Here is a 26,637-nt window from a genome sequence, read left to right on the forward strand (position 1 = left end):
TTCATCGCAAATTTTCTCAAGGGCTCAAGGCTCTCAAATTTACAAAAGTAATGAATGATATTTTCATTTACGCAACACAGTATCACAGTATATCAGTCCATGAAGTGATGCAAATTTTCTTATGCAAATAAGATGCAAATTTAGTTATCTGGACTGTGGCTTAATACCTCAGGACAGGTTGAACAGGTTGTAGCTCTATCCTGTGTAAAAAAAAAGACTGAGTAATTACCTAAAAACATCCGCAAGTCATGGATTTCTTGACAAACCAAAGGCTTGATAAACCAGATATATTTTTTTAATTGACTAGAAATGCATCACCACATTTTGATTTGCTAAATATGTTGTATGTGAAACATTCATGTCCACTCCTACCTATCACAAAATTGGCGATTCTTACATGTAAAGTAGGATGCACATTTAATACAAATCATGTCCGGAAACAGGATCTCTATGCTGACTGCTGGAAGCAAATTAGTACTTAAAGAAGTCTTTCCACTGCATCCACAGTAAAGCGCTAGAAATGGATGCAAGGGAAAACAGATAGGGAGGGGGGAGGATGGGTAGGGAGAAGGAAGCATAGCTCTCTGCCGTCTGTGTGAGCATGTCCCCTTCCACCCCTATGCATTGAGCTAGCCCTTGCAACTTGTGCTTCACATGATTCCAAGCCACTATGCAAAGGTAGCTAATCAACAAGTCAATAATTGCTACACACAGGTCACAAGGGATTGAGATTGCTCATGGGTGTTGTAAAGCAAAGTTAGGACACATTGTGCAGGCCTTTAGCATAAAGAACCTTAAATTGACATCTCATTTGCAAGCTTTGTGCAATGGACTCTAGTTTCTTCTGTGTAGGTTTCTCCAAAAACTCCAATTTCTTATCGCAGTGGAGAAAATATGTGCTGCATGATCTGTACCAACATTAACTTAACAATGTCAAGTAAACATCAGCAGCACTCAAGTCAAATCATAACCTGACATGAATGCACCATTTTTCTAATGGTTCTTCACTCGTGGTTACTGATGTGATCCATTGTGCGCAATTAGCTCAAAAAAGCATATAAATCAGAATAAGTTTCAGGCTATTGCTTTATTTACAGCAGACATGCAAAACAGTCTAACGATTCCAATAAGGAATGCCTGCAAAGTTACTTTGTCCACCGTGATGATTGGAAGAAAAATACATTAGCATATACTGAAGGCATTAGGCGTGGCAGGCAATTTGTGTAGAGCATAAACACAGACAAGGGCACTGGGCCAAATGGACTGTAAATACTTCTCAAATAAAACGATAAAGCTGTGGAGGCTGTTATTTCGGGTCTCTTCAGATTAAGTACACCAAGTTCCTTTCGAACTAAGTTATAGATTTGTGCTTATAGTATCACCTTACCCAAGTAACAATGGGTCTTGCAAATAGACCATAGAAACAAGGAACTGCAGATGCTGGTTTACACAAAAGGACACATAATGCTCGAGTAATTCAGCAGGTCCGACAGCATCTCTGGAGAATATGAATAGGTGCCGTTTTAGGTCAGGCCTCTTCTTTAGCCTCTCCTTTCACCTTAGGCTCGTCATGCAGCACCTAGAAGGTCACCTCACATCTTGATATTTCCTACACTGAGTACTGTATCCAGGGTAATCTGGAAACCGGATTTCAGCACACCAAATGTGTAGGAAGGGACAGCAGATGCTGATTTACACCGAAGATAGACATAAAATGCTGGAGTAACTCATTTCTGGAGAGAAGGAATTGGTGACGTTTTGGTTCGAAACACGTCCTTGTATGAAGACTTCAGTAACTTTCAACACCACCAAAAAGCACCTAACTTTTGTTCAATTGTAACATTATTCATTAGAAATTAATCAAAAATAACCTTTTGATCGTGCTGTGGAATGCTCTCCTGGCGAATCTGTGTTTGGTTGTGCAAGATTAAGAGTTTTCAAGTGTCAAAATGGGACACAGGCATTAAATCACCCTTGTACACCGACAAACATTACAATCTGTCTGCCCTACATACATTCGTCAATTACATAACAATTCCATACTCATGCCTCAACTGCCATTTTGAACGGTACAACATAAATATGCAAAAATCATGCACTGTGAAACTGATTTTGATGCCCGTGCAAATATACATATTCAATCAGAGCTTACAATATTGCTTCAATAAAGCAACATTTTGTTTAAAAAGTGCAATAATTTACTTTTTACATAAATAACATTAAACAAAGAATGATAAGAATGATGGGCTTACCATGGCTGGTATATCTTTTATCTATCCAACTGAAAGCATTTGATGCTTGATGATCGTCCAGAAGGTGCTGTCAGCAATCTTTTAAACTGCTTTAAATAATTTCGACAAAACATTTAGGCATTTTAACAACAATATGTAAATAATGGGCAATTAATGACAGTAAAAAAAGAAAATTTGCAATGTACATTTAACACATATATAAAACATGATCAATCACCAGCATACAATCATCTCCACCTGATTGTTTCATTGCCTTTCTCCCATGTGATAATCCTTGCCCACACAATAGAGACAAAAATCTCTCTAAAATAAATATTCTGTTGCCAAAACATCTAATTAATAATTAAAACTAATCAGGTTCACAAGTGGGTCTAATAAAAAATATTTCACATCGCAAGTGATATAACAATTTAAACAATGTAAAATTTCACTAAATCACCTTTCCCTCATCATTAATCTTTGTTTTATTTTTCAAATATGAACAGGAGAAGAATTTATCATACAAAGCCACTGTTAAATTGCAATTTTTTAAAATTGAGTAGCTTACTGAAAAATAACAGCTGGTCATATTTTATCTGTCCAATTTGTTTGGTGTTTTGGAAAAAAACTGTGGATGAACGGAAGCCAATCTTTTATTTCAATCTTGAAGTTTAATGCAAATTCATACAAACTGCATGTTCAGATCTAACAACTGTCCAACCAAAGCCTATTTATTTTTAACAAATCAACATTGGAGCAAAAATCTGAATGAGAGGCAATTTACAAGACTGTTGCCAGGCCTTGAGAGCCTGAGCTATAGGGGAGAGGTTGGGCAGGGTAGGACATTATTCCTTGGAGTGCAGGAGAATGAGGGGTGATCTTATAGAGGCGTATAAGATTATGAGAGGAATAGATGGGGTAAATGCACAGTCTTTTATCCAGAGGAGGGAAATCAATTAGGTTTAGGTTTATTATGGTCACGTGCACTGAGGTACAGTGAAAAGCTTTGTTTTGCATGCTATCCAAACAACGCAGGTTTTCTCCAGGCGCTCTGGTTTCCTCCCAAAGCAAAGACTTGCAGGCTTGTAGGTTAATTGGGTTCTGTAAATTGTCCCTCGTGTGTAGGATAGAACGAGTGTACAGGGATCGCTTGTCAGTGCAGACTTGGTGGATGAAAGGGCCTGTTTCCACACTGTATCTCTAAACGAAGATTAGATCATACTACACATGAATACGATCAAGACAAACTCATACGATAGAGCAAAGGGGATGATATATCTGAACTAAAGACTGAGCTAAATAAAACTAAAAAGGTAAACGTTAGTCACTCCTTTCTGGGAAGGAGTAATTGTTGGCATCCGTCCATCTGCGAGAGATAATGGTGCAGCTTTGACGTTGTTCTGCTTGGAGAGAGGAATGTTTTATCTGCGGTTACATTTCTTGCTGTGGGTGTCTAGGCCTTTCCTTGACAGGCAGACCCTCCCACAGCTTCCACAGGTGAAGCTGTCTCTGGCTGTTGGAGTTGGACGTGTGTTACTGTTGCTACTGGCCATTTTGTGGCGTTGGTGCCTGACCTGCAGGCTGTCATTGTGCTTCATACCTGCCTAGAGGCCCTTTCTCCACCTCCCCCAGTTCTCAGCAGACGCTTTCCAGTTGTCACTGCCAATGTTAAAATTTGTCCTGTCTCTTTTAATCATATCCTTGTAACGAAGATCTTGACCGCCATGCATTGGCAACCTCCCCGTATAACACATCTTTGGGGATGCATCCCTTTTCCATCCTGTGTACATGTCCAAGCCAAGGAATGGGTGACGTTTCATTGTCTGAAGAAGGGTCTTGACCCGAAACATCACCCATTCCTTCTTTCGAGAGATGCTGCCTGTCCCGCTAAGTTACTCCAGCATTTTGTGTCCATCCCAGTTACCGTGTGTGTCACGGGGAACAATAGAATACTTGAGAAATTAAAGCAGCTTCTTAAACTTGTGACAAGAGCTATTCCTAACATTATCCTAACCTTGCATTTCTTCAAGGAAGAGCTTTTTTGAGCACTTTTTTTAAACCTTTTCCCACAACAAACGTTGCAGCAAAGATTCTGTTCCAGAGTTGAAAAAAGGGTTTTGTCTGTGTCTTGAGATGCCTACTGTAGGAAGTCAAGGTTTCACATGCACAAAGGTAGGCAGGGATCACCTCTTAATAGAGCTAATGATCTAACTCTCAATCTTCAATTTTTCTTTCCACAAATTACATATATCTAGAAGACAACAATGTGATTAAAGACCAAAGAATTAAACGTTCGTGCCTAGGATACACAAGCGGAATATGAGGAGGTTGTTCTTTCAGTTTGCATGTGTTGCAGTGGTAGAGCTGCTGCCTTCCAGCGCCTGAGACTGCGTTAGATCCTGACTACGGGTGCTGTCTGCACAGAGTTTGTATGTTCTCCGTGACTGCATGGGTTTCCTCCGAGTGCTCAGGGTTTCTACCACATTCTAAATACGTGCAAGTTTGTCATTTCAGTGGCCTCTGTAAATTGTCCTTAATGTGTAAGACTAGAAACAGTGTACAGGTGATCGTGGAGTCAGTGGGCCAAAAGGCCTGTTTCCACGCTGTATCTCTAATCTAAACTAAGACCAGATTGTACTGACGCATTCAAGGCAGCAGTGGTGAATTTCATCTTCAATATTTGCCTTAGCAAGTGATGGCTTTCCATATATGTGGGAAATTTCTAGAAAATTTGATTCCACATACTGCATTTCCCGATCTAACACATCATTCACGGACGGGCATTTCCGCCAGCTCCAATGCAATCCTACCAGCAGACAAATTTTCCTCTCTCCACCTCTTTCTGCTTTCAGCATAAACCATTCTTTCCATGACTCCCTGGATTGCTCATCCATCATCATCCATCACTACCCACCCTTCCCTCCTTTTCCCCAGGCACTTTCTCCAGCAACCGCAAGAGGTGCAACACCTGTTCCTATATCAATTTCCTCATCTCCATTCAGGGAGCTAAACAGCCCTCCCAGATGAGACTTCCACCAACAAAGAAAAATAGGTGCACGAGTAGGCCATTCGGCCCTTCGAGCCAGCACCGCCATTCAACATGATCATGGCTGATCATCTAAAATCAGTACCCCGTTCCTGCTTTTTCCACATATCCCTTGATTCATTTAGCCCTAAGAGCTAAATCTAACTCACTCTTGAAAATATCCAGTGAATTGACCTCCACTGCCTTCTGTGGCAGAGAATTCCACAGATTCACAACTCTGGGTGAAAAAGGTTTTCCTCATCTCAGTCCTAAATGGCCTAATTCTTAAACTGTGACCCCTGTGACCCCAGCATTTTGTGTCTACCATTCAGATAATAATTTTCCTTCCCGTTCTTGGCACCAAAGTGGATAACCTCACATTTATCCACATTTTACTGCATCTGCCATGCATCTGCTCACTCACCCAACCTATCAAAGTCACCCTGCAGCCTCATAGCATCCTCATCGTAGCTCATACTGCCACCCAGTTTTGTGTCAACCGCAAACTTGGAAATGTCACATTCTCGTCTAAATCGTTAATAAGTATTGTAAATAACTGGGGCCCCAGCACCGAGCCTCGCGGCACCCCACTAGTCACTGCCTGCCATTCCGAAAAGGACTCTTTAATTCCTACTCTTTGCTTCCTCTCTGCCAACCAGTTCGCGATCCATGTCAATACCCTATCCCCAATACCATGTGCTCTAATTTTGCCCACTACTCTCTTGCGTGGGACCTTGTCAAAGGCTTTTTGAAAGTCCAGATACACCACATCCACTGGCTCTCCCTTATCCGTTCTATTTGTCACATCCTCAAAAAATTCCAGAAATTAGTCAAGCATGATTTCCCCTTCATAAATCCATGCTGAATTTGGCTGATCCTGTCACTGCTTTCCAAATGCACTGCTATAACATCTTTAATAATCGATTCAAGCATCTTCCCCACGACCGATGCAAGGCTAACTGGTCTATAATTCCTCATTTTCTCTCTCCCTCCTTTTGTTAACAAGTGGAGTTACATTGGCTACCCTCCAGTCAACAGGAACTGATCCAGAGTTGATAGAACATTGGAAAATGATCACCAATGCAACCTCGCCTATTGCATTTAATGCTCTCAAGTGAGGCCAAGCGTAGACTAGACGACCATTTCGTCGAACATTGTGATCTGTCTGCTCAGAGTAATTAGAGTTGACAGCCATTTCAATTCCTTTTCCCAGTCCCAATCCGATACCAACCAGTTGGTCCTTCAAGGGTGAGGCCACATGCAAACTGGAAGAACAACCTCCTCATATTCTGATTGTGTAGCCTATAACCCAAGGGCACGAACATTGAATCCTCTGGTCTTTAATCACATTGTTGTCCTCTAGATGTGTGTAATTTGGCTGCTGTGTTTTCTACTTAGAGCAGTTGCCCGAGTACGGATGCTGTCTGCGCGGAGATTGCACGTTCTCCTGTGACAGTGTGTGCTCCGGTTTTCTCTCGCATCCCAAAGATGTACAGGTTTGTAGGTTAATTGGTTTCTGTAAATTACTGCTAGTGTGTAGGACATAGAGCCAGTGTACAGGTGATCGATGGCGAGTGTGGACTTTTTGGGCTGAGTAGTCTATTTCCACGCTGCGTCTCCAAACTGAACTAAACTAAAACTACATTTTGTTTAGTTTATTATTGTCATGTACACTGAAGTACAGTGAAAAGGTTTTTTGTTGCATGCTATCCAGTCAGTGGAAAGACTGTACAGATGCTCCCCGACTTACGATGCTTCGACTTACGATATTTCAACTATGCGATGGTGCAAACGGCAGCGACCCATAGCGAGCTGCAGCTCACTTCCGGCCATGTGGTCAGGTGTATTAAATGCATTTTGACTTATGATATTTTCGGTTTGCAATGGGTTTCCTGGAACCCCATTGTAACCCCATCGTATGTTGAGGACCACCTGTACATGATAACAATCAAGGTGTCCACAGTGCACAGATACAGATAAAGGGAATAATGTTTAGTGCAAGATAAAGTCCAGTAAAGTCCAATTAAAGATAGTCCGGGGGTCTCCAATGAGATGGGAGCTCAGGACTGCTCTCTAGTTGATGATAGGATGGTTCAGTTGGATGATAACACTGGGAAGAATCTGTCCCTGAATCAGGTGGTATGAGTTTTCCCATCTTGCCTCTTGCCTGATGGGAGAGGGGAGAAGGAGTGTCAGAGGAGAGAGTCATCCTTGATTATGCTGGTGGACTTGCCAAGGCAGTGTGAAGTGTAGATTTAGTCAATGGAAGGAAGATTGGTTTGTATGATGGTCTGGGCTTCGTCCACAATTCTCTGCAATTTGTTCTAGTCTTGGATGGAGCTGTTCCCAAACCATGATGTGATGCATCCTGATAAATGCTTTCTGCAGCACATTTGTAGAGGTTGGTGAGAGTTGTTGGAGTCATGTTGATCTTCCTAGCCTTCTACGGAAGTTGAGGCATTGGTGTGCTTTCTTGGGTCATTGCACCAAGCAAGAAATTAATTGATCTACAGAAAGATTTGCTCCTAGATTAAAATCCCCAGCCATCTTGCTCCTTCTGATCTTCCCAGCTCTTTCATGCACACCTTGTCCTTCACTCAGCATCAGCCAGGTCCTTTCTATTCAGACAGAGAGATAAACTCAAGCAAGAAATGGTACACTCACATCCTCTAACTTCATCCACTGGATTTGATGCTCCCAAAGTGTTCGCATTTATATCGTCGAGACCAAGTGTAAACTGGGCGACCATTTCACCAAACATTTGCATTTGGTTCACATAGCTCTGCTGGATCTTCAGGTTGCTAATCATTTTCACTCCCCTTCCCATTCCAGCCTTTTTGGTCATTCCATTGCCAAAGTAAGGTCACACACAAACTGGAGGAACAGCACCTCTTAGTCCATTTGGGTAGATTACAACCCTCACGATCATGCCCGCGACACCCAGCGAACTGTCGGCGACAGCCTAGTCGCTGGCAGTCGCATTAAAATCGCCTAAAGTGGGACAGGCCCTTAACAAAGTATAGCAAACTGTGAGCAAGATCAAAGAGCTTGCAAAAAGGAATCAAACTGGTTAAGTGAGCTGGCTAAAAAGATGGATAAGCAGGATGTGGAGATATTTAAGCACAGTAAACACATTTTAACAGACCTTATCATGGGTTTTAGTTATAGGGCACAGACCTCGGCCCGCACCACCTCCCAGGCCTATTTCAGCCCCAGTTGCCCACACCGTCTGGTTGACGCGATTGGGGACACCACTTTCTTCAGGACGCTGCCATCGACAGGACAGGTTCGGTCACCCCTCTCATCAGTTGCCTCCTCCGATTTCTATTAGCTATCGGTTTTTCCGCTCCCAACTCCACTGCTGCCTCCTCCTCCCGTCGCTTTGTACACTCCTCTGCTGCCTGCTCCTCCTTCTCCCCAGATTCACCGCCATCTTCCAAGATGGTGTAAGAAAATAACTGCAGATGCTGGTACAAATCGAAGGTATTTATTTCACAAAATGCTGGAGTAACTCAACAGGTCAGGCAGCATCACAGAAGAGGAGGAATGGGTGACGTTTTGGGTTCAGACTGATATCAGGGGGGCGGGACAAAGGAAGGATATAGGTGGAGACAGGAAGATAGAGGAGGAACTGGGAAGGGGGAGGGGAAGTGAGGGACAGAGGAACTATCTAAAGTTGGAGAAATCAATGTTCATACCGCTGGGCTGCAAGCTGCCCAAGCGAAATACGAGGTGCTGTTCCTCCAATTTCCGGTGGGCCTCCCTATGGCACTGGAGGAGGCCCATGACAGATAGGTCAGACTGGGAGTGGGAGGGGGAGTTGAATGGGTAAGTCACCGGGAGATCAGGTTGGTTAAGGCAGACTGAGCGAAGGTGTTGAGCGAAACGATCGCCGAGCCTGCGCTTGGTTTCGCCGATGTAAAGAAGTTGACATCTAGAGCAGCGGATACAATAGATGAGGTTGGAGGAGGCGCAGGTGAACCTCTGTCTCACCTGGAAAGACTGTTTGGATCCTTGGATGGAGTTGAGGGGGAGAGGTAAAGGGACAGGTGTTGCATCTCCTGCGGTTGCAGGGGAAAGTGCCCGGGGATGGGGTGGTTTGGGTAGGGACGAGTGGACCAGGGAGTTACAGAGGGAACGGTCTCTGCGGAACGCAGAAAGGGGAGGGGATGGGAAGATGTGGCCAGTAGTGGGGTCCCGTTGTAGGTGACTGAAATGTTGGAGGATGATTTGTTGGATACGCTGGCTGATGGGGTGGAAGGCGAGAACGAGGGGGATTCTGTCCTTGTTACAAATGGGGGGAGGGGGAGCAAGAACGGAGCTGCGGGATGTAGAAGAGACCCTAGTGAGAGCCTCATCTATAATGGAAGAGGGGAAGCCCCGTTTCCTGAAGAATGAGGACATCTCTGATGCCCTAGTGTGAAACACCTCATCCCGGGCGCAGATGCGGCGTAGACGGAGGAATTGGGAGCAGGGGATAGATTTTTTGCAGGAGACAGGGTGGGATGAAGTGTAGTCCAGATAGCTGTGCGAGTCAGTGGGTTTATAGTAGATGTCAGTCACTAGTCTGTCTCCTGTGATGGAGATGGTGAGGTCCAGAAACGGAAGGGAGAAGTCGGAGATAGTCCAAGTATATTTAAGAGCAGGATGGAAATTGGAAGTGAAGTGTATGAAGTCAGTGAGTTCTGCATGGGTACAAGAGGTAGCACCAATGCAGTCGTCGATGTAGCGGAGGTAGAGTTTGGGGATGGGGCCAGTGGACGTCTGGAACAGGGATTGTTCGACGTACCCGACAATGAGACAGGCATAGCTAGGGCCCATGCGAGTGCCCATAGCTATGCCTCTGGTTTGGAGGAAGTGGGAGGAGTCAAAGGAGAAGTTGTTAAGGGTAAGAACCAGCTCTGCTAGGTGGAGGAGAGTGTTAGTAGATGGGGATTGGCTGGTTCTACGGTCGAGGAAGAAACGGAGGGCTTCAAGACCATCCTTGTGGGGGATGGAAGTGTAGAGTGACTGGACATCCATGGTAAAGATGAGGGAGTGGGGGCCTGGAAACCGGAAGTTATCGAGGAGATGGAGAGCATATGAGGTGTCTTGGACGTAGGTGGGGAGGGATTTGACCAGGGGGGGATAGGATGGAGTCGAGGTAGATGGAAATAAGTTCGGTGGGACATGAACAGGCAGAAACAATGGGTCTGCCGGGACAGTTCTGTTTATGGATTTTAGGTAGGAGGTAAAATTGGGCCGTGTGGGGCTGGGGAACGATAAGTTTGGAGGCATTAGAGGGTAGATCGCCGGAAATGGTGAGGTCCTTGATGGTGCTGATGATTAAGGTCTGGTGTTCGTCGGTGGGGTCTTGGTCCAGGGGTAAGTAGGAAGAGGTGTCTGAGAGTTGTCATCTGGCCTCGGTCCGGTAAAGGTCAGCCCGCCAGACTACCACAGCACCTCCCTTGTCAGTGGGTTTGATGACTAAGTCAGGGTTGTTGCAGTGAGTGGAGGGCTGCACGTTTAGGAGGGGAGGTGTTAGAGTTAGTCAGGGTAGTGGAGAATTTGAGGCGGTTAATGTCACGCCGGCAGTTGGAGATGAAAATTTCAAAATGTGGTCGTAGAGCAGGAGGGCAGGTGGAGTATGTCGGCGACTCCAGGGGAGAAGGAGAAAGGGGAGGCAAAAAAAAAAGAGACCGACAAGGTGCACCAGCCAGCCCTTCTTCACCAGCTATCCACACCATCTTGTTGACCCAGCTGTTGTTGCGGCTCACGTTGTAGGCTCCGACAGGACGGGATCAGTCACCAGGGAACTCCCACCCCTCTCACCAACTGCCACTTCTTCCTTTTGCCCGTCACTTTGTCCACTCAGCCTCTCACAACTACTCCCACTGCCGCCGCCTCCTCCTCCTCCATCTTCTTCCGTTACTTTGTCCACTCAACGTCTGTCTCTCCCCCCTCCCCCCACTGCCACCTCTTCCTCCTTCTGCTTCCCCAGAGTCGCTGACATACTCCATCTTGGAAGACTTTGGCGACTGTGGGGGAAAAGGAGAGAAGGAGTAGGAGGCAATGGTGGAGCAGAAAAAGCGACGGCCAACAGGAAGAAGCGACAGCTGGTGAGAGGGGAGGGAGCCCCATGGTGAGCAACCCAGTCCTGTCGGTAACCCACAGAAAGTGCTGCCGGCCAGGGACTACAAGGGGAGGAGCGGCAACAACAACCGCATCAAGTGGACTGTGCAGCAGCTGGTGAAGAAGGACTATCTGGTGCTGGAAGGAATGTCACTTATTCATGTTCTCCAGAGGGCTTACTGTACTTGGTAGGAAAAGTAAAAAAATATCTGTGATGTGTAACTTTTAAATGCTGATATTCAAAGTGACCTGGGTGACCTCATGTACATGACACAAAGTTAGCCTGCAGATAGTTTACATGGAAATTATTGCTCAGCAGAAGGAACACAAAATTAGAGAATTTGGCTATTAATGTCCAAGTCTTTAGTGAGTCTGTACCCTATATACTGTGTGTAGGAGGGAATTGCAGATACTGGTTTAAACTGAAGATAGACACAAAAAATTGGAGTAACTCAGCGTTCAGGCAACATCTCTTTAGAAAAGGAATAAGTGACGTTTCAGGACGAGACCCTTCTTCAGACTGAATCTAGGGAAAGGGAAATGAGAGATACAGACGGTGATTATAGAGATATAAAGAACAAATGAATGAAAGATATGAAAAAGTGACGATGATCAAGGAGAGGTGGAATCTACAACAGTCCATTGTTGGCTGTGGGCTAGGTGATAACGAGTTTATACAGACAGTGAAACTAATCAGGATGACAGTAAAACTAGTACAATGAGTAGGGTTGGGGGAGAGGCGGAGAGAGAGGGGATGCAAGGGTTACTTGAAGTTAGAGAAATCAATTGTCAAACCACTGGGTTGTAAGCTGCCCAAGTGAAATATGATGTGCTGTTCCTCCAATTTGCATTTGGCCTCACTATGACAATGGAGGAGGCCCAGGACAGAAAGGTCAGTATGGGAATAAGTTAAAGTGTTTGGCAACCGGGAGATCACATAGGCCAGGGTGGATTAAGCGAAGGTGTTCAGCGAAATAATCGCCGAGTCTCCGCTTGCTCTCACCAATATATAGGAATCCACACCTGGAACAGCAGATACGGTAGTTGGAGGACGTGCAAGTGAACATCTGCCTCGCCCGAGGACTGTCATGGCCCCTAGACAGAGTCGAGGGAGGAGATATAGGAACAGGTGTTGCATCTCCTGTGATTACAGGGGTACATACCTGGGAGGCGGTGCTTTGGGTGGGATGGGATGTGTTAACCAGGGAGTTACGGAGGGAAGTGTCTCTGTGGAAAGCGGAAAGGGGTGGAGAGGGTAAGATGTGACTAAACATCGGCAAAAACATTGCATGCGACGGCTGATGCGGTGAAAGGTGAGAACTAGGGGGACTCTGTTCCTGTTGCAACTAGGAAGGAGATTGAGCAAGAGCAGAGCTGCGGGATACTGAGGAGCCACATGTGAGGGTCTCATCTTTGATAGAAGAGGGGAATCCCCATTCCCGACAGAATAAGGAAATCTCGGATGTCCCGGTATGGACACCTCACCTTGGGTGCAGTTGCGATGTAAACGGAGGAATTGGTAATAGGAGATAGTTTTTGCAGGAAGCAGGGTGGGAATACCATGTACAGTTCTGGTCTCCTTACTTTGGGACTGCCTTTCAGCAGTGCAGAAGATGTTCAGTAGATCATTTTTTCATAATGAAAGGAGACACAAGAAACTGCAGATGCCAAAATCTTGAGCAAAAGAAAAGTGCTGGTGGAACTCAGTGGATCGGACAGCATTTGTAGAGGAAAGGAACAGGTGGTGTTTCATTGGGTCACTTCTTCAGATTGATCGGAGTAGGAAGGAGAAATCTGGAAAATCCCTGGCTCTGGATTAGACCACCTGTAACAGCACTAGCTCAACACTATCCAGGTTAAAGCAGCACAATTTCGCAACAATCCTCCACGCAATCCAACTACTTCCCTCAAAGCTGGTCATTAGTTATAGCATATGCACCATCTACAAAATGTTTCACAATTATAAACTTTGGTAACTCAGAGAATGTCTCAAACGCACAACCTCTACCATCTCGAAGACAAGGGCAGCAAGTGCATCAGAAAATCACCAACTGAAGAATCCTCCCTGATAGACATTATACTTCCATATTACAATATCACTGCTCCTTCATCGTGGCAGAATCTAAATCATGGAATTCTCCATCTATTACATCTTTACACTGCTCTTCAGTAAGGCAAGTGAACAGGATAGAGCTTCTAACCCTACTTTCTTTCATGATAGTTTACAATACTTACCTATTTACTCATTAATGGTACACAGTTCTTAGAGGAAAAGCAACAGGTGATATACTACCTACAGGTTAAAGTTTGTTAAATCCGGGCAATTTGATCCCAAAATTGTTCCAAAGAATGTTGGTGGAGTGTTGTTTTAGGGACTGGAAGGCTGTGACCAGTGATGCACCACTGGGATCAGTGGACCCTTACTGTATATAATAGACATCAACAATTTTGATAAGATTTTAGAAAGTTTGCAGGTGACAGGAAAAAAATGCTGGTGGTGTTGATAATGAGAAGAGTCTAAAACTACAGCAACATACAGAAGGGTTGATATGATCGGCAAAACAACAGCAGATGGTATGTAATCTGATGTAAGTCTGGAATTTTTTGAGGATGTAACAAGTAGAATGGATAAGGGAGAGCCAGTGGATGCAGTGTATCTGGACTTTCAAAAAGCCTTTGACAAGGTCCCACACAAGAGATTAGTGTGCAAAATTAGAGCACATGGTATTGGGGATAGGGTATTAATATGGATAGAGAACTGGTTGGCAGAGAGGAAGCAAAGAGTAGGAATTAACGTCCTTTTCAGAATGGCAGGCAGTGACTAGTAGAGTGCCGGGACCCCAGTTATTTACAATATATATTAACGATTTACACGAGGGAATTAAATGTGACATCTCCAAGTTTGCGGATGACACAAAGCTGGGTGGCAGTGTGAGCTGCGATGAGGCTGCAGGGTGACTTGGGCAGATTGGGTTAGTGGGCAGATGCAATATAATGTGGATAAATATGAGGTTATCCACTTTGGTGCCAAGAACAGGAAGGTAGATTATTATCCGAATGGTGTCAGATTAGGAAAAGGGGAGGTGCAACGAGACCTGGGTGTGCTTGTACATCAGTCACTGTAAGTAAGCATGACAGGCAGTGAAGAAAGCTAATGGCATGTTGGTATTCATTGCGAGAGGATGCGAGTTTAGGAGCAAGGAGGTCGTGCTACAGTTGTACAGGGCTCTGGTGAGACCACACCTGGAGTATTGTGTGCAATTTTGTTCTCCTAATTTGAAGAAGTACATTATTGCTATTGAGGGAGTGCAGCGTAAGTTCACCAGGTTAATTCCTGGGATGGCAGGACTGACATTTGATAAAAGAATGGGTTGACTGGACATGTATTCACTGTAATTTAGAAGGGTGAGAGGGGATCATTTATTTTATTTTATTTTTTAATATGGAACGCTTCACGAATCTGCGTGTCATCCTTGTGCTGGGGCTATGCTAATCTCTATCATTCCAATTTTAGTATATGTGCTGCCGAAGCGAGCACGAGAGGGGATCTTATGTAGAAACATAAAATTCTTAAAGGATTGGACAGGCTAGATGCAGGAAAAATGTTCCCAATGTTGGGAGAGTCCAGAACCAGGGGTCACAGTTTAAGAATAAGGAAACATAAAGAATGAGGAAACATTTTTTCACCCAGAGTTGTGAGTATGTGGAATTCTCTGCCACAGAAGGCAGTGGAGGCCAATTCACTGGATGTTTTCAAGAGAGTTAGATTTAGCACTTAGTGCAAAAGGAATCAAGGGATATGGGGGGAAAGCAGGTACGGTGTACTTATTTTAGATGATCAGCCATGATCATATTGAATAGCAGTGCTGGCTCGAAGAGCTGAATGGCCTACTCTTGCACCTATTTTTTTAATGGTTCTATGGTGTGCAAGGTGAAGAACTTTGAGAGGTCTACTCAGGGCAGAACATTCACAATGAACGTTAATGCCTTTGGTCTGAAGAAAGATCTCGACCCAAAACGTCACCCATTCCTTCTATCCAGAGATATTGCCTGCCCCGCTGAGATACTCCAGTAATTTTTTGTCTATCTTCAGTGCCTTAGGAAATATTGAAACAAAATGTAAAAGTCTAAAGAACCTTGAAGGTGGTACTCAATAGGTTTGGTGGGTAAGGTATGAATGACAGTTACCTTCATTAGCCCAGGCGTAGAATACAAGGGTTGTGGTACAACTCTATAAAGCAATGGATAGGCAGCAGCTGGGCTACTGTGTGCAGGTCTGGTCGTCATGCTACGATAATGTTGGGATTGCTCCGGATATGGTGGTAAATTCGGCAGAAGGCCTCAGTAAAGTAATGACTTCCAACAGCATCGCTGGAGCACCTTCTCCATCAAGTCAGTAGATATTCAAGAACAAGGCTACCATCAGGGAAATTAGGGACGTAACGCCGTTAACCGATAGATTTTTAATATGCAAAAAAAACTCTACACGTCGAATTAAATATTATGGTCAGTATATGCGAAATATTCCTATTTAGCACGGCTGGGCTTACACATTCGCAAACGCTACTCTTCGCTGAATTGAACAGGCCTTTTGTTGTTGGTAGTTTTAATACGAGCTAGCTTTTCCAAACTCTAAATAGTATCGCGATAAACATGATTTTAAACAAAATGATGCAAAGTTAATCGGAATTACAAATTATTTTCGGATTAAAAAGACACGGCGCCGTTAATCGTCTTGCTTACACTATGTATTATTGGTAGGTCGTTGTTTACACCCAAATCAAAAGCCCCAGGCCCAGGGACAAAAAAAATTTGAAGCTAATTTTACAACTTCGAGCTCTATTTCCTTCACTCATGCGACAACACAGGAAAAACGTCCGAAATAAATAAATCAACTCACTACTTTACTGTCTGGCAGCAGACTCCGGTTGGAAATTAAGCCCCATTTATTTTTCACACCAACAAAAAAAAATATTTCTTTTCTCCTGACCTGCCCCTCTTGTGCAGCGTCGGCGGGCGCGCTGCATTGTGGCTCTTGTAGTCTCTGCGCATCCTGGTCTATGATCATAACCACCACCGAGGGCGGGACTCGGCATTACAGCTCCCTGCATGCAGTGCGCCACGCCGGAAGCGCTTTATCCGCGTCGTCCCTGCAGCGTCGGGCCGCGGGTTGCAGTTCCGGGGTTGCTCGGGGAGCGGTGAAGCAGTGTGGAGCGCGCGCGGTCAGTCAGCACCCCCCGCATCAATACCATGACACCGTCGGCGCCCCTGCTGCCCAGCGACTCCATCGGACACATCCTCCTTCTGCTGGTGAGCATCGTGTCCTTTTTCTATCTCTCGGTTCGGTACCTGAAGCTCGGAGCGGGACCTCGGCCTAGGCTAGCGCCGGTCCGGGGGAGAAGTGGAGATGAGCCGGACTCGGAGCTGCCGCCGCCTCCGCGGGCTGAAGCAGAGATCTCCGTCTGTGCCGTACACCCAGGCTGTGCTCCGCTTCATTGTCTGACCGGCCTGAGCTTAGCTGCAACTCAGGCAGTGCCATGTCCTGCAGGTCCGAGCATCAGGGCAGAGTCTCTTCTTCTCTCCCATCCTATATAGGGACGGAAACAGGACATATAAAAAAAATAGTGTAATTAAATGTTATCGTTTCGCTAAGTAAAGCCAGCCGTCATCAACTGTATTTGAACCGTTTTCGGTCTCTCCCGGAACTTGTGTGTTAAACCGACCGACCGGCCGGTTGTTGTGTCCGCCTTTCATAGGCTGATATTTTTGGTCCAGGCACCCGGAAACGGAATGTTCTCTGAGCCACACCAACGTTGATCTCTGGCATGGAGAAGCTTCTATGAAAGGCTTATTGAAATTACTTGATCCTTTTAATCCCCCTTAAATGTTCTACCATCTGGTAAAATTGTCCTGCTTAATCCGCATATCCTTCAATTGAATTAATGTGGATTAGAGCTGGATAGAGTTCTTAAGGATAGCGGAGTCAGGGGGTATGGGGAGAATGCAGGAACGGGGTACTGATTGAGAATGATCAGCCATGATCACATTGAATGGCGGTGCTGGCTCGAAGGGCCGAATGGCCTCCTCCTGCACCTATTGTCTATTGTGGGGAAATCTATCCACTTTTGTTTAGAAAACGATCACATCAGATAATTGAATTGACATGACACCAAACAATCGCAGAGAAAGTATTCGGACAAAGACAGGAATGGGACTAAAGGACAAAGGTTGGATGAAAAGTAGATTTAAGGGAGAAGGAATGTATGCAGATGGGGAGTATTATGAAAAGAATTCCAAGATAAGTCACAGGCTTATGGTATAGTGGGTACAAGAAAAAAACGCTGAGGAAATTAAGTTTCTGGTGCTCGATAGGCAAATAGCAAGACCACAAAGAGTTCTAAACTTTAAAATTTAATGCATTGTGATTCCAAAGTATAACTTGGTCTTGAATAGATATGTACAGTTTTGAGCCATCTGCTTAATGGAAGGTAGCAAGGAATTTATTTTGAATAAGTGGGAACATGGACATGGCAAAGATGTAGGTTAGAATGTCAATGGCATCTGATCTTGAGGAAGAAGGAGAGAGGGAAGTAGGCTATTTTTGTACTGAAGAGAATTTGCAGTCAGAAGATTATTTGGTTTTGCGAATTTGGGAACAATTTAACTGAATGGTAGATGGTTGAAGGGAAATTAATATCAAGAGTGTAGACCTTTTGTCAGGATGATTGTTTGTCTCACAAATGCTTCTTGTGAGGTCCAATACAGGATTGTCATGATAATATCTGTTTTTTTGTGATCTGTATATAGTTATGCACTTCCAGTTTGGTTTGAATTTTGCCATCTGATAAGAATGAGGAAGATTGATGAGATATGTTATTTCCAGAAAATCTGACCAGTTACTAGGAACTACTGCGAATGGGGTGATCGATGGTCAGTATGGACTCGGTGCGTTGAAAGGCCTGCTTCCATTCTGCATCTTTCAATCAATCGAAAACTAATCCATTGTCCAACTCCCAACTTTCAGCAAAGTGACATATTGTCTCTGGTGGCCAACTTGTGTTTTGTCAGAACCACATAACAACCCCTGCTGTACACAAAGTCAATAACTAAATCCTAGAGCTCAAATTGAATTAACTGCCCTTATGATCCAGTCAGCAATTGACAGAATATGGCACCAATAAATCCTGGCTTAAAATTACCACCAATTGAGATATCTCTACAGGTTAACTTCTTGTTTGGCAAAAGGTAGATAATGGTTGAAGACAGTTGCCTTCACCCACAACCTCTGGGGTCATATAGCTCAGGAACTATCAAGTATTTGACGCAACAAGTCCATTAAGCATCCATTTACACTAATCTCTCTTTATTCTCTCTCATTCCCATCAATTTCCCCCAATGTTTACCACCGATTTGCATACTTAGGACAATTTTTCTGAGGTTAATTAACCTTCCAACCTGTACATCTTTGGGATGTACGTGGAAACCAGAGCACTTGAGGAACCCACGTAGTTACAGGAAAGATGTGCACGCTCCACGTAGAGAGCACCGAAACTCAGGATTGAACTTTGGTGGTGGAGCTGTGAACCAGGGGCTTTGCTAGCTGCATCACTGCCCTTATCAGCAGGAATTTTTCAACCACTGCTTCAATAATTTTATTTCTTCCCTCCATTGTGTTTCACCAGCTCCATTTATTATCCTTTTTGTACAAATGCTAGATCATGACTTAACTATTTCCCTTCAATATTCCATTAATTAGCAATGACAAATACTCTGCCATCTGCTTCCTGATCCTATCCAGTCAGTGGGAGGTGGATGCAAAAAAAATTGGGATAAGTGCTTGAAATGCCATGGCACCAAATGCTGCATACACTTTTCTGTAAAAAGATTAGTGCATTTTAGAAGGATGAGGGCGGACCTCATTGAAACTTACCAAATAGTGAAATGCTTGGATAGAGTGGATGTGGAGATGATGTTTCCAAAAGCAGGAGAGTCTAGGACTAGAAGTCATAGCCTCAGAATTAAAGGATGTTTCTTTAGGAAGGAGATGAGGAGGAATTTCTTTAGTCAGAGGGTGGTGAATTATTTACCACAGAAGGCTATGGAGGCCAAGTCAATGGATATTTTTAAGGCCGAGATATACATTCATGATTTGCATCACGAGATATACATTCTTGGGTTATGGGGAGAAGGCAAGAGGTGGTTAGGAGGGAGAGATAGATCAGCCATGATAGAATGGTGGACAAGAGGATGGACTGAATGGCCTAATTCTGATCCTATCACACATTACCCTCCTGACTCTAGTGATTCTTGAAAGATCATGACTAATGCTTCCACAATCTCTCAAGCCACCTTCTTTAGAATCCTGGGGTGCAATCCATCTGTTCCGGTTGACCTATCCACCTTCAGACCTTTCAGCCTCCCAAGCACCTTCTCCTTAGTAGTAGCCACCACTCACTTCCACCCCCTCATTCTCTTGACTTTCAGGCACGTTGCTGGTGTCTTCCACTGTGAAGACTGATGCAAAAAAGTAATTTAATTCCTTTGCCATTTCTTTACTCCCCATTATTACTTCTCCAGCATAATTTTCTAGTGGTCCAATGTCCACTCTTGTTTCTTTCTTGCTCTTTTCCTGAATAAATGTTTTCTATCTTCTTTTAGATTATTGTGTACCTTACTTTCAAAATTCATCTTTTCTCTCCGTATTGCCTTTTAGTTACCTTCTGTTGTTTTTTAAAAGCTTCCAAATCCTCTAGCTGCCCACTTATCTTTGCAATGTTATATGCCTTCTCTTTTAGTTTTATGCTGACTTTGATTCCCTTGTCAGCCATGGTCGCCTCATTCTCACCCTCAAATTTTTCTTGCCGTTTGGAATGAAAAGATCCTGCATTTTCTGAATTGTTCCCAGGAATTCCTGCCATTGCTGTTCCCCTGTTAATCCTGCTTGGGTCCCTTTCAAATCAACTTTAGCAAGCTCCTACCTCGTGCCACTGTGAGCACCTTTGCTCAGCTGTAACACCGACACCTCCGATGTCATCTACTCCCTCTCAAGTTGCAGGTAGAATTTTATCATATTATGGTCACTACCTCCTCGTGGTTCCTTTACCTTAAGGCCCCTAATCAAATCTGGATCTTTAGACGACACAAATTCCAGAATTCACTTTTCCCTGGAAGGCTCCACTACAAGCTGCTCTATTGCGATGGACTTTCCAAATTCCCTCTCTTGGGGTCCAGTACCAACCTGATTTTCCTAGTCTACCTGCATATTTGAAAACTCCCATGACCACTGTGACATTGCCGTTCTTACATGCTGATTGTATTTCCTGATGTACTTTGTACCCTATATCCTGGTTACTATTTGGGGGCCTGTGGATAAGTCCCATCAGGGTCTCTTTACCCTTGCATTTTCTTAGCTCTACTCACAAGGATTCTACATCTTCTGATCCTATGTTGCCCCTTGCTAAGGACTAAATTTAAATTCCTTACCAGCAGACTACCCCATCCCCTTTGCCTACCTATCTGTTTTTTTGGCAAGACATGTAACCTTGGATCTTCAGCTCCCAACTCTGATCCTCTTTCAGGATCTGTTGTGTCCACATCATACCTACCATTTTCTAATTGTGCTACAAGCACATCCACCTTGTTCTTTATACCGCGTGCATTTAAATATAATACCTTTAGTTCAGTTATTCAAGTATAACACCTTTAGTTCGGTAGCGCAGAATGAAATGCTAAACAAAACATCCTGAATCAACAGAAACCTGATAAAATTAAAATCATCCAGCAAACTATCAATGTAAATAGGAAATTTTATGGAAAAGCTCATGCAGCTATAATACATGCAATATAATACGGGCGGTCACGGTGGCGTAGTGGTAAAGTTGCTGCCTTACAGCGAATGCAGCGCTGGAGACCCGGGTTCGATCCTGACTATGGATGCTGTCTGTACGGAGTTTGTACGTTCTCCCCGTGATCTGCGTGGGTTTTCTCCCAAGATCTTCGGTTTCCTCCCACACTCCAAAGACCTACAGGTTTGTAGGTTAATTGGCTTGGTAAATGTAAAAATTGTCCCTAGTGGGTGTAGGATAGTGTTAAAAATTGTCCCTAGTGGGTATAGGATACTTCCAGTATAGTCCCTGGTGGACTCTTCGGAAGTGAGGACCACAAGATACAAGATGATAATGGAAGCACATCCAAAATCATCTTTGATTGGAGTGGGTAAATGCTTGAAAGACCAGAAGACATGGAAAAGTATACAATTAAAACTCTTTGGTGCTTGAAAAAAAAAACTTTGAGTTTCTTAAAGGAAATCTTCAAGTCCAAATCACTTTGAACAGTTGCCAAATATTCTCTTCCATGAACCGCAGATAACAGGATTGTATGTGATTGACTTTGATACATTTCACAAATGATTGGAACCAAGTTAATTAAAAGTGCCAAGGGTTAAAACTAACTAACCACATCAACAGTTCAGTTATTACCAACATGACACTCTGGAAATCATGGGCTAATTTTTTTCAAGCCAATGGTAGGTGGGTCAAAGATAGATGATTGTTGTAGACAGAGATCATTCATGAGCCCATAACTGACATAAATAGTAAATTCAGACTAGTGTTTTTGCAGAAGTGGTTTGTATTTGACTGAATAATGTACAATTTTTTTTAATGTTAATTCATACAGCCACAAATTTAATTTTTGACAGCAGTTAATTATGATTTTTGGTTATTAGTTTGCGTTTAGTCTTTATCTCAAAATTTAAAATAATGGCAGTTAAGCAATGTTGGAATAAAGTGCAGGGAAGAAAATAAATAAATTATCATTCAGTAATCTTGAGATATCAAATAACTGGAAAACAAGTAATTTGCAAAGGATGAGGTGGAAAATCAAGAGTGAGATAATGAGCGACCATGATTTGTGAAATTATTAGGAGATGTGATCCATTGGGCTACATGGAAAGCTTTACAAAATAGTGGAGAAAATTGAAGACAATGGATGCAGCAGAAATGAAATTCTGAGGGAACTCTAAGATGTGTAATTAAAGTAAAAGCTTTTAAAAAGTTGATAGTAGAAGCCTTGCTTTGATGGATTTCCACAAATTCTACCACTTTCTTTCGCTGCTCTGTCTCTTTCAAAGCTTGAAGCACTCTTTTATGCAACTTTAGGAACCTCCTCCATTCTGTTTTTTTCTGTCAAAATGTTGCTCTATTCCCCTCTGAAACCCCATCTCGTACATCTTTCTGAAACCCCATCACGTTCATTCCTTTCATTTTCTTTTTTAATATTTTACCGTTTGTAGAAAGAAAATAATGCGCATTGATGACAAGATAAAAATTTGCAATTCAATTAAATGACATATAATAGCTATTATAGAGCAGGAAAATGTCAGCTAACTTCAGAATAACAATCAACAACATAAACTAGCTATTGAACAAATAAAGATAGACACAACTCAGCAGGACAGGCTGCATCTCTGGAGAGAAGGAATGGGTGACGTTTCGGGTTGAGACCCTTCTTCAGATATATGTTATGTTGACAAATGCATCTTGAAGAAGACAGAGTTTGTATGTTTTTAGAATAGTAGCGTATGGTCTTTAACATTTAGCAAAGAGTAAATTTAGATATGTCACCTGGAAAGCAGCATCACTGATGGTACAGCTATGACTTGTTATTGTGCTTAAATTATACACTTAGTTTTGGATTGAAGTCACCAGAGGGATGTGAACCCAGATTCTACTGACCCCATTGTGTGTGAGCTTGAGTCAACATTATGTTGAGCGGAGGCTGCAACGGATCGTTCGATCAGCTGAGAAGGTTGTTGGCTTCAACCTCCCCCCCATTGACGAACTGTACTCTGCAAGGGCCAGGAAGTGAGCGGGCAAGATCTTCTCTGACCCCTCTCACCCTGACCACAAAATCTTTGAAGCACTTCCCTCTGGAAGGCGACTCCGGACTGTCAAAGCAGCCACAGCCAGACATAAAAACAGCTTTTTTCCCCACAAGTAGTAGTCCTACTCACTAACCAAAGTCTGTAGTCTCTTTTTTTTTTTGCTCTGGTTTATTTCCACCCACATGTTTAGACCGTAATATTGTATCCTTATTGTTTTGATGTGTTTATGCTTTATTCTTCATTGTTAACTGTATGTTTGTGTTGTCATTTGTGAGTGGAGGATCAAGGCACATCCCTTGTATATGGGCGGCACGGTAGCGCAGCGGTAGAGTTGCTGCTTTACAGCGAATGCAGCGCCGGAGACTCAGGTTCGATCCTGACTACGGGTGCTGCACTGTAAGGAGTTTGTACGTTCTCCCCGTGACCTGCGTGGGTTTACTCCGAGATCTTCGGTTTCCTCCCACACTCCAAAGACGTACAGGTATGTAGGTTAATTGGCTGGGTAAAATGTAAAAAATTGTCCCTAGTGGGTGTAGGATAGTGTTAATGTACGGGGATCACTGGGCGGCACGGACTTGGAGGGCCGAAAAGGCCTGTTTCCGGCTGTATATATATGATATGATATATGCACATACTTGGCCAATAAACTTATTCATTCATTCATTCTTCAACATCAAGATAAATGTGCACCCTTACTAAGTCAGGGGAAACTGGTTGAGAATGTGGTTTTGAGTTGGAACTCTGTGTTCTGGAACACATTGATGTTTCTTTTTTTTGTTTTGTGTTGGTTTGTGATTGTATGTGGAATTGTTTATTTTTATTGCTCTTACTGTTGGACTGTGGGTGACAAAATCTCTTTTGGATGACAATAAAGGTTATTCTATTCTATTTCTGATAGTGCCTCTGATTCAGCTTTACGATGGGTTTAAAACATAGACTTGGTGTGATGACACCAACATTGATTGACAACCATCATGGGATTGTAAATAGGAAGTGATGTCTGTTAAATTTAAGTGGTGTTATTAAGGCCAAAGTGACTCTTTAGTGAAGAATATTTGGCGAATGCTATGCAAATAGATTTCAAAAGTTGCATGTTAAATGTGTCCAGCAAGCAATATAGATTAAGATGCATGATATTGAAGGAAATTGACAGTAGTAATAGATGAATAAAAGACAGATGAGTCGAAAACAACGAGTGATGTTTGCCTACACTTTCTCCATGTATTGTTTCCTTTTCCTTTTTATATTATGTTTACTATGGGTGAAATTTGGACTTGGGCATAGAGGAAACATCATAGGTATATCATGGACAACTTGATAAATTTCTGATGGTGAATCTGGAGGGTTGTAAGAGTCTCGAGAATATAGGTAGGTTAATATGTTAGACAGATCGGTACTTTCCAAAATTTATTTGAGAAATACGAGATGATGCATTTGGGGCAAATTAATAAAAGATTTCTATTACAATAGTAAAGGTGAGAATTTAGTTTTGAAGGGAGATTAAAGAACTTAGACTCTTACAAACAGAAGAAAATGAGATCTGATGAGAGGGAACGAAAGATGCTGGAGATTCTCAAATTAGGCAGCATCAGTGGAGAGGGAAGCAGTTAATGACTCAAGTTGATGACCTTTCATAAGTTGTTACAGTAAGGAATGTCTAAGAAAAGCACTAGTAGACAATTGATTATGGCCTTTCAAAGAGAAGGGGATAAATATTTGCAAAAGAGAAATTCAATTGGAACAAAAGTCAATAAATCTTTGGAGAACTGGCATGTTGGCTCAGATGGCTGCTTCACGCTATAAATTTTTGTGATTCAACAATATTCTTTCACTTTAATTGTAACTGGCATGCTTTCCATATTGAAGTTTAGTATTTGAACACAAGCTAAATTGCCTTCTACCCAGTTGAACGTGTATATTATGAACATCCTGCATTTTAAGGATGTTGCCGTGAACAAATAGCACCTGAAAATCTTTGCCAAAATAAATAAATGATTCCTTCCTATTAATGCAAACTGCATTCATGTCTGCTTAAAATTTATTGTTGGCTTTCACCTTGGTGTTTATAATAATGATTGAATAGATAGCAAATCATTTGACAAAGTATGTCTGCTAACAAATTTTGCTTATGTCATATCTAAGATTAATTGTTACTTTATTGTCACGTGTACTTGGTACAGGGAAATTATTTGTTTTGCATAAAGTACACAAGTGTGCAAAGAGGCTGACAAGGTTACAAAAGTATTCGGTATAGTCCCTCTTCTCCATCCCCACACCCTGAATCCCTCATTGATCTCACCGACCCCACCCCCACGTCTAGTGACCTCTTTGTTCACTCTTGGGCGACGGCTCGCCAATGTCCCTCCATGCTTGTCCATTTTTTGTAAAACATTATCTCACATTGCGGATTCCAGGCCTCTTTCCATGCTATATCTCTAAACTAAACCAAATGTGAATAACTCAAGCCAGGTGACAATTGGCAGCAGTGAAGATGAGATTTTCAAGTTCAAGCTTGAGAAGTTTAGAAAGCCCACTGTCTTCTGCAGTGATCTGTGAGCAACAGAGTGGTACAGCTGGTCAGGCTGCTTTTCCAGAGCATCAGCTCTGTTGAATACTATCTCTGCTGTTTATGGGGGATATCTCCCATGACCATGTTGCTTTCCTCTTATTTTTTTCCCAAATCCCAAAAATGTGCATGTTGCTAGGTTAATTAGCCACTGTAAATTGTGACTAATAGAATTTGAGGGATGGGGGGGCAGCAGGGAGAGTTGAAGGTAAGTTTGTAAGAACAATTTACAGGGAGAACAGATTAGCAAACCTGTGAGGGAATTTGAATGATCCGAACTATCATGAATGACCCCCTCTCCTTTCTATGTCGCAAGGAAACATGAAAATTGACTATACTTGTACCTCGCTGGTAGTAATGGTCTCCATTCCATGCTTCCATTTTCTGTCTCCATTGCATTTGTTTGATGTGACCGTCCACATTATTGCATCCAATGTGTATTATTTTCTTCAACAGAGGACAATCCGCTGGGGTATGAGCACTGAATTAATTTCCACATACCTCAACTCGTTCCTATTCCCCCGGTCCAATCCCTCCCTACCTATGTCCAAGACACCTTACACGCCCTTCGTCTCTTCAAAGACCTCGTTTTCCAGGCCCCCACTCCCTCATCTTTACTGTGGATGTTCAGTCACTCTACAACTCAATCCCCCACCAGGAAGGTCTTCAAGCCCTCCGTTTCTTCCTCGACCACAGACCAGCCAATTTCTATCTACAAACACTCTCCTCCACCTAGTAGAGCTGGTCCTTACCCTTAACAACTTCTCCCATTTCCTCCAAATCCAAGGCGTAGCTATGGGCCCCAGCTATGCCTGCCTCT

The 26,637-nt window shown here is 43.2% G+C and overlaps 2 protein-coding genes and 1 non-coding gene across 11 annotated transcripts in view; 1 reads left to right on the plus strand and 2 right to left on the minus strand.

Moving 5' to 3' along the window:
• invs (inversin) overlaps window positions 1–16,393 on the minus strand; it is a 169,891-nt gene extending 153,498 nt beyond the window's left edge. For 3 of the 9 annotated variants that reach the window (XM_078423464.1, XM_078423482.1, XM_078423427.1), the window contains exons 1-2: window positions 16,268–16,393; window positions 2,253–2,341 (exon numbers count right to left, since the gene is read on the minus strand). In XM_078423464.1, the coding sequence (XP_078279590.1) occupies window positions 2,253–2,255 (3 nt within the window). In that variant the 5' untranslated portion in view covers window positions 2,256–2,341; window positions 16,268–16,393. Of the gene's footprint in view, window positions 1–2,252; window positions 2,342–8,433; window positions 8,549–15,555; window positions 15,679–16,267 lie in introns of those variants that run through there. The other 6 variants (XM_078423476.1, XM_078423447.1, XM_078423470.1 and 3 more) reach the window with 4 other exon arrangements.
• Window positions 14,804–14,905, minus strand: LOC144611135 (U6 spliceosomal RNA). Its single transcript, XR_013549488.1, has one exon. It is a non-coding gene; the product is annotated as a U6 spliceosomal RNA (small nuclear RNA).
• A 136-nt stretch (window positions 16,394–16,529) lies between the features above and the next one.
• Window positions 16,530–26,637, plus strand: part of erp44 (endoplasmic reticulum protein 44) — a 70,237-nt gene continuing 60,129 nt past the window's right edge. Inside the window, exon 1 of the mRNA XM_078423552.1 lies at window positions 16,530–16,677. Within this exon, the coding sequence (XP_078279678.1) occupies window positions 16,618–16,677 (60 nt within the window). The 5' untranslated portion in view covers window positions 16,530–16,617. The remainder of the gene's footprint in view (window positions 16,678–26,637) is intronic.

This window comes from Rhinoraja longicauda, chromosome 2, assembly GCF_053455715.1.
Source record: "Rhinoraja longicauda isolate Sanriku21f chromosome 2, sRhiLon1.1, whole genome shotgun sequence".
Classification (NCBI taxonomy): Eukaryota; Metazoa; Chordata; class Chondrichthyes; order Rajiformes; family Arhynchobatidae; genus Rhinoraja; species Rhinoraja longicauda.